The sequence below is a fragment of the Perna viridis genome, chromosome 6, assembly GCF_037379345.1.
Source record: "Perna viridis isolate PV_CMFRI_1.1 ecotype Kerala chromosome 6, ASM3737934v1, whole genome shotgun sequence".
Taxonomy (NCBI): domain Eukaryota; kingdom Metazoa; phylum Mollusca; class Bivalvia; order Mytilida; family Mytilidae; genus Perna; species Perna viridis.
This window is the reverse complement of record NC_142450.1, coordinates 36,627,840-36,636,633: the sequence shown is the minus strand read 5'-3', so window position 1 is coordinate 36,636,633 and position 8,794 is coordinate 36,627,840. Positions and strand designations below refer to the sequence as shown.

Sequence of the window (8,794 nt, the reverse complement as noted above, 5' to 3'; positions counted from 1 at the left end):
ACTTTTGATTTATTTCATTTAAGGTTGTCAAACAAACAAAGTACAAACAGTAAGAACAAGACAAAACTAAACTTCCTAAAAATCAACAAAAAAGCACCCCCCCCCCCAAAAAAAAAAAATAAAACAAAAACAAAAACAAAAACAGACAAGCATGGAACGTGATGTTATAAAAACTATGATATGAAATCCGGTTGATGTATTGACATAACTTTGCAGATCAGTGAAAGAGGTTTGTTTTCTAGAAGAGTCGACGGCAAACATTATGGAATCCGTCTATGAATCAATTCAAACGTTGTATTGGATTCATTGCTTCGATTTTTTACCATTTTTATTTCTACCTACGAAAATATGGCAAAGACATTAAATTTTTTATTTTTTTCATCTTGATGTCATATAGAAAGAGAATAAATCACAAACCATTAAATATTTGTTACTATGAATAGAAACAGGTAATTAAAAGTAAAACGACACAAATGCACCATCGTATAAACTTAGTAAAAGTAGTCTTCAATAATTGAAAATACACCTTCAAGTATGATCTGAAAGACCCCGACAACAAAAGTAAAAACATCCACGTAACAGAACGACGAAACACATTCAAAATAAAACTAGAAAAGTTAAATAACTACACGAAGACACATCAATGACCAACATTAACATCATGGCGAAATCATTAACAGCTCCATTTATTTTAATTACAACGGCGATAAAACTAAAAATATTGACATATTTGTCACATTTTATTGTATGATGTGAACTGTGATAAACGGAGGAGATGGAAGAAAGTTATTAGCGCCATAGATGGCACAGTTCTTGAAATCACACGGACTTTCACTCCATTCGTAACGAACTCCGCCAATAGAATGTTGGGCTAGGTTACAGCCTGACACATCAAGCAAAACGCTGGATGTATCATGATTTTTGATTGGTGCGTTCATCCAACCTTGATCATTGAAGTATGCATGACATCTTCTGTGTAATGAACAACAAATCTGAAATATAAAAGGCTTTTTCATTGGTGTTATTTTAGGTAGTTTTGTGAACCAATAGTCGATAATTAGACTATACTGATCCTACTATTCCGCAATGAAGGTTAGACGATACTTTGGAGACACACTACATCTTGAGTAAAAGCAATGGTTTGATGACGTTAGCTTTACTGAATATAACACGATATAAAATATGTTTGTTTTTGTGATTAGCAGCTCCTGCGTTCGAACAAATAAGTAATTCGTGCCTGACAGAGCTTTCAAGTTCTTTAAAACTATGACTTTTAAGATGGAAAAAATTCAAACGGGTAACAAATATTTTCATTCACATACTATTAGTCGACAGCACAATGCTTAATATGAATATTTTACTTGTTATGTTAATCAATCGATACGTCACTACGAATTTCAATTGCCCCGTGCAGGTCCGGGTGTTAAAGAATAGGCCTGCAGCAGCGCTAAGCTTGTCGTAAAAGGCGACTAAATAGTGCTCAGAACCCTATCCAGGGGCAAGGGCGCTTTGCCCACAGAGCAACTGGGATGTGTGCCCCAGGTGGTTGAATGGGGTACCCCTGGCGTGTTACATGCTGGGGTTGTCAGGCTATAATACGGAAAACCTGACCGCAAACCATAGTTGTGCACCGTGTTGGGAAAGATGCCACGTTCCTCGCACGTTAAAGAACCCTACTATAGTATTCTCCCGGAGTAGCAACCATAGGGCTCCGCCACAGGAGGCTAAATTGCCCAACCCTACCCACCTCTCCCTATTTCCAGTGGCAATCAACATTTGGCGACCCCATTGTCCTTGTGTCCCATCCCTTTTTCATTTCATCGTCATTTCATGTTCATTTTATCATCAATTTTATGTTCATCGTCTTAATATAGCTGAAATATTGCTGCTCGGACGTTAAACCCCAACAAACAAACAAACAAACAAATTTCAATTTGAACACATATGTCATTATTTTTACTAGATACTCAACTTTCGTAACGGATTTGTGTGTTAAGTGAATTTAAGCATTAAGTTATATTTTACAGGTGAACTGGAGGTTTTAAAAAAAACGTAGAAAAATGGTTTTCAAAACTTGCATGTTGTGTATGTGACACAGCTATATGAACATTTTCTTTACGACTTCAATTTCTGTTGGTCGGTTATATAGATTCCATGCAATAATACAAAAATCTTAACAAGCTGTCTTTGTCAGATGTGCAAAATCTGAAATATGTGATACACCCCAAAAAATGGCTACATATTTTTATTTTTGTAATTAAGTTGTTTTATGGGTCTATGCTATGAAATGTGTAATTATTCATTCAAATCTGCCTGCTCTTAGGAGTTAATCAACATTGAAATTTCAATAGATTCTATTGTATTTTAGTGTCATTTAGAGAGTTACCTCCCTTAATTTTGAAATATACAGTGCATTCTATATGATTTTTTTTTATCTCTTAAGACCAAGGTTATATGAAAAACTGAATGTTAATTTCTTTTTACGATGGCAATTCAAACAAAATATCAAAAATAAAAATATGTAGATTTTTTACCCATAAAACATTTTGCATGATTCTTAGCTGGAGTGTTACTTAAAAGCCTAAAAAAATGAGACAATTGACGACATGATCATCGATTTGAAGGCAAGAGTTTAGACAAGTAGTAGGTTGGACCTGCATATCAAAATAATACTCGAAATTTATGTTTTTAACCATAGGCATTTGTTAAGGCAGTCTTAATTTTAGGCAAAATGATCGGAAATGTATATTGTTAAGTTACAGGTTTATTTCCAACATTAATTACCTGGAATCCCTCGTTGTTTCTAACCTCTATCGGTGAACGACCATGGTCAAATTCTACTGTCAGAGTTTTAGATGCTTTGTTCAGGGTGTATGATGTTGGATAAGGCCCCTGGAAGTCTACACTAGAATCATTATAAGCCACTCCCAAAGCACCTAACATGAGACGTGCTGCTACATCGTGCTTTAACCTCGGGTGAATCCTGAAAAAAAATTGTTCAAATCGTCCTGTCTTAATTATTCACATATCTAATGGTTTAAAAGTGGGAAATTAGAGGAACCGAGATTCGAAGGATAAACAAAACGAAAATAATTCAATAATGACGACTAGAAAAAAGATAGAGACTCACGACATAACACACATATAGAAACAGAACTAAAATCTGGGAGCATGGCCAGTTTCACCTGTTAACAAATCAATTATCATGGTGGAGTTGAGTACACAATAAATTTAATCGTCTAGCAACATAACTCGGTTCCATAAGTCTAGATTGTAAGAAGTCAAGCAGGGTTACAAAAACTAGTTTCGGAAAATCCTGGCATATCATTTGAGCTTTGATTTGGAATCTTCATACGGGGATGCTGAAGGGATGTCCCCACAGACAAACTTAAAGTTGATAAAATCAAACAAGAAGTCACAGCGTTTGTGGTGTGTAGTTGTAGTTTAGTAATGAGTTCTCTCTTTCTGTTGATCTGTATGAGCAGGTCAAGATATGAGGCTGACTTAATAGTGTCTGTAGTATCCTTTATCTTAAGTTCTTTAGGAAAGATGTAATGTTTAAAACCTCCAAATCTAAGATGTTATCTGTATATAGAAAACTGTGATCTAAGGATTTGGCTTAACGATGTTCCATTCCTCGGATAAGAACACCGATGAGCCCCATAAGAGTGACGAAATATGTCAGAGAGTTTCGGAGAGCAATTTGTTTCCAATGGAATGCTGACCGTCTGTTAAAAAACATATCCACCACAATGGGCAAATATGTTGCAGATTGAACATTACAGCGCTTTGACAACATTTTCTTAGTTATACATGGACAATGAATTGGTATCCTGTTTTAATAAACTGGAATAAACCCCGTCAGGTAATACGTATTTATAAATCAGCTTATAGTATTTTTACATTCTGTGTAATCAGCCTTTTACGCGACTGATTTTTTAAACAGTCAAGTTATTGGGATGCTAATCTACCAGAGCTCACACAAATTTAAAACATGTTTGAAAATAGCTTAATTTTTTTATATTCTTGTTGGTAATGTTTTGGTCGATTTCGTGTTTGTATGTAGTAATTCAATACTTCATTAAAGCTCTTACGTTCCATGGGGTGATGCAAAATCTGGTAGATCTAATGCAACAGCCATGAAGGCATTTTTTAATCTGCTGTTAGGTACATGTCCAAGATTCGCCGTCTGAGCCCAACGGACTTGTGGAAACTGTCCAACTTGTGTTGTATTTTTGTTTGGAGCGAGCTAATACAAAGTAAATACTTAATAATATTAGAAATATATAATTTAAATATGTGGTTGTCAGAAAAAAAAACCAAAAAAAAAAACCAAAAAAAAAACAAAAACAAAAAACAAAAAACAAAAACAAAAAACAAAAACAAAACTTTACGAGAAGCAAACATTAAACACTAAACATAAATTACAATTCATAATTACATTATTTTACACTAAAAACATTATATATCTACACAAAAAACATGGCTCCATGTCCCACTTTCTAGACCTACCTGGACAAAACCAAACGGAAACATTGGGTTAGTCGTGTGTTTGGATTTTACGTAGAATTTAGATCGCCAATCACCTATCATGGCCGGAAAACGACAAGAATAGTCGAGTGGATTTCGGGAATTGGCCTCACCTATATATATATATATATATAATATAAGAGCACGAATATCCAAAGTAGAAAAATCTTTCTGAGAACGCAAACGTTTCTACGACAATACTTTAGATATTGACCATTACATCTGTGCACGTGACCGCATTTATTTTGATTACGGACCAGTTTGTTGTTCATTAGAAACGTAACGAACAAACATTAGTATGAAATTCTCGGACATACATTAAAATAATCAAGTTTAACATTGTAGTTTCATTACATATTTTAAAGGTTTTAGATACCATGTGTATACGTCTGTCAAGATGCATCGCCTTAATTACCTTGATACCAAAGTGCTCCAAAAATCGTTGTTTTGATTAAAGGATTTATCATGCCATTCCATAAAGTCGTATCTGACCGCTGAGTAGCCGGCGACCTTAAAAAAGAATTAAAACAACCTTGCTTTCTTTACATACTTTTTGCACTCTTGTTCTTTAAACTGAAAGTGCTATGAATCCTTATTTAAAATTATTTTGATTTGAAGTTGTATTCTACACGTGTAAATCACGTGACACTTTATTATATTAAATACTTACATGTACTTGCAGGTCTGTCGAGAATACCTATATGTATATTTTGTATAACGCACAAATTCAATAGCATCGGTCTTCAAGTTTACATTCTTAACGAATGGGTATCTTTCTGCGCACTTTACATGGCACAGAGGTTATGTAGTAGTTGCGAGTCATTTATAAACCGCTTACACTAAACAATACAAAAAAACACAGTTCTAGTTTACGTTTTTATATGGACGCACTCGTCTCATTTTTGCTTTCAGCTGTTTGAACACATTGAATCAGTCGATTGTATAAAGCCTTTTTAAGATGTGAATTAATGTTAAATTTGTTGATCTCTGTACGATGTAAGTTTTAACGGCCTTTATTTAGGTCTATTACGATACAATAATCATAACAGATGATTATTGGTTGGATGATTTTTTTTTACATCTCTTACGGGTTATAATGATGCTGGGAAGAGTTACATCTATGTAACGCCTCTGGAGACGACCACGCTTCTATAGGAGTTCCTCCCCAATCAGATTCCACCAGTCCAATCGGATAATTAACATGTGATGACAAATATTTTCCGAACAGCCAACAGACAGCAGAAAACGTCTTCAAGGACCCTACATCCATACAAATAACAACAATGTTATATCCAAAAACATTATCATTTGGATGAAATATAAAAATATGCACCATTATAAATTTTCAATATCTACAGGAGTTCATGGTAAATGCTTGAAAATGACAAATTAAAATATGACAATGGATTATGATAATGTTTGATTTTTTAATTTCAGACGAACAAATAATAGTCATTGTTGCCTTAAAAGGTAAAATTACCTCCCACCCCCCACCAAAAAAAAAATCCTTTGCAAAAACAGCTTAACTTACTTGCGCTTGGTATAGCCCAGTGATCTAAGCTAGAGATCTTAAAGAATTCATCCAATAGTGATGTTGAAAAGTGTGGTTGAGATTTGAACAACCTTATATTATGATAAGAATTTGCATCTGACTCTTCTTCTGTGCCATTGATAAGCTGATAAAAATATACATGCCTTTTGTTAGTATTAAATCGCAACAAGATCATAATTAAAAAAATAGACAACGAAACAATTGTTCCTAGGAGATAAAAAATAAATGTACTATAACATTCAAAATTAAGAGAGATAACTCTGTAAACAAAACTAAAATACAATAGAAACCATTGGATTTTCAATGTGGATTATCTTCAAAGAGCAGACAGATTGGAGTAAATAGTTATACATATCACCGTATAGACATGCAAAGCATCTTAATAACAAAAATAAAAATGTGTAACCTTTTTAGAGGTGTATCACATATTACAGAATTTGCATACTACTTAAATACATAGTAATGGTCAAGACCATGATGAATGTTTGGTAACACCCGTTTACCATAATGTTTGAAATGAAGACAGCAACACAAAGTAAATATAGTAAACACTAGTTAAACAAATGAAAAAGCGTCATACACGATCGACAGTAAAAGCCATGTTACTCTGACCGGAACACAACCAAACGTCGCCAAAAAGTACATCATTTAAAGTAAGGTTGCCTAGAGAAGACGAAGCAGTGATAACGTTTCCATGGAAACCTCCAGCATGTCTAACGACACCTTGCCATATGCCATGGTTATCTACTGTTACCGTATCGGCGTGTTGGTTGTTAATGTACAATTTTACTGTATCCCCGTGTTTTGGTGAATGGCCCCATATTGATGCACCAGTCTGGCCTTTTTGAAGGACCATGTGATTGGCATAGAATGATGAAAAGGAAAATGGCTCTGAAAAATATCATTTATAAGTGCTAAAATCCCCATATGCATGTAATCTTTAAAAATCACCAATTATTAATTAAGGAATGACCGTTATTTTTTTCGGTCTATGAAGAAATAACATCAATCACGTGGTACACATTAAATAACCTGCGTAGCATGCAAGTGTGCACCACGGGTATTGACATATTACACGGGCGCAGTCACATTACAAAATTTGGTCTATGATATGATTGACAAAAAAATTCGTCCAATCAAAAAAGCGTGCTACATTACATATTAAATATTTGCATCATATTTAAGAATTGGCTATGATAAAAATTTTGTCTGCTGAAAAATAATATAAATTTTCCATGTGCATACTGTTTATTGTGCGAAGTGCAATAAACAAAATATGCACATGGAAAATTTATGTCATTTTTTCAATAGACAAAATTTTTATCATAGCCAAATCTTATGAATTAATTTTAAACATATTTTTATCTTTAAACATGAAAAAGTAGCTCTGAAGTTAACTGAATAGGAGCGTGTCAATATTGTTTATCCATTGAGATATAACAAAATAATTTTAACCAATCAGATTACAGTATTTATTTCAAATTAATTTATAAATCAATAATCTGAAATTATTTTTTTTAAATTATTTTTTTCGGTTAATTAAAGTATATATTGTTCGTAATTACAAATGTTGATGGTTTCAGCATATTTCCATTAAAGTATATAAGTTTTATAGAAAGGAAATACACTCACTTTCGCTGCTGAATGCATCATCTAGAAGAGCAACAATAAATAGAAACAATATGTTCTTCATGGCGATCTGTAATGTCAAGTGAACCCGAAAAAGCCCTCAGTAAGATAAGAACATCTAAACGTACGTTTATTCAACGGTCTATCGCCTTACATATATACATTTGTAACAGATAGAACTAGTTAACCCAAAGCTATATGACGTAGTATGGAATCATCACAAGTTGGGAATGGTTGTAATTGACTCGGGAGGGGACAGAGATCTCATTTCAACATTCATATCCTTACTCGCCATTTTAGGTCGCACAGTTGTTGGGAATGGTCGCAATCGACCCGGGAGGGGTCAGCTGTTCCATTTCAACTTTCATTTTCTTTTTCGTTTAGACTTAAAGTAGGATTTTCAAATTTTTCTTAAAAGTCTCATAAATTCTACAACGCGCTGTAACACAAAGATGTTTCTATAAATATTTCAATGTTCTACAACATTAAACCAAGGAAACTAAGGAAAACTAATTTTCAAATAAACATTTTAAAAAAGATTAAAATAATACCCCAACCCCTATAAAACTAATATCAGTATGACGCAAAATGCACATTTTGCAGCATAACAACGCTCACATTAAGGCCATTCAGAATTTATATAACCGTTGACCCAACATATGTAACACAACAAAACGGAATGTGTGTATGTGTGTGTGTGTGTGTTTGTTTGTGTGTGTGTTTGTATGCGAACTAGATGTAGTGCAATACTAAAAACGACTTTGTTTATACGTAAATACAAATAATACCAATTTTTACTGGAGCAGGGTTATGTTGCTACAAGATTGAAGCCATCACTACAAAAGTTTTATGGTCGTCATCATGAGCTCGTGGATCGTTATGGTGTATCCATCTGCGCCATGAAAACTGATTTGTTCAACGTGTCATAGTTTTCCTTCTCTCTTTCGTCTACCCCGGACTTGACTTTTTATGAGAAGTTCGGCGGGTGTTTCTAGAAAAGCAGAGGCTTACCCTACCGTTGCACATGGTCCATGCTCTTAATTTTTAGTGGAGTCCGAGTTTCTCATTTGCTTTTGTTACTTT

At 34.0% G+C, this 8,794-nt stretch overlaps 1 protein-coding gene across 1 annotated transcript; it reads right to left on the bottom strand.

Annotated features, from left to right (window-relative positions):
* Nucleotides 1–727: 727 nt before the first annotated feature.
* On the bottom strand, nucleotides 728–7,871 carry LOC148614773 (sialate O-acetylesterase-like). The gene is made up of 9 exons (XM_088589109.1): nucleotides 7,715–7,871; nucleotides 6,663–6,973; nucleotides 6,062–6,206; nucleotides 5,619–5,790; nucleotides 4,946–5,040; nucleotides 4,513–4,643; nucleotides 4,095–4,249; nucleotides 2,785–2,983; nucleotides 728–992 (listed from the first exon to the last, which is right to left on the bottom strand). Exons 1-9 carry the CDS (start codon nucleotides 7,773–7,775, stop codon nucleotides 741–743), a joined length of 1,521 nt encoding a protein of 506 aa, XP_088445235.1. The 5' UTR covers nucleotides 7,776–7,871; the 3' UTR covers nucleotides 728–740.
* Nucleotides 7,872–8,794: the final 923 nt, after the last annotated feature.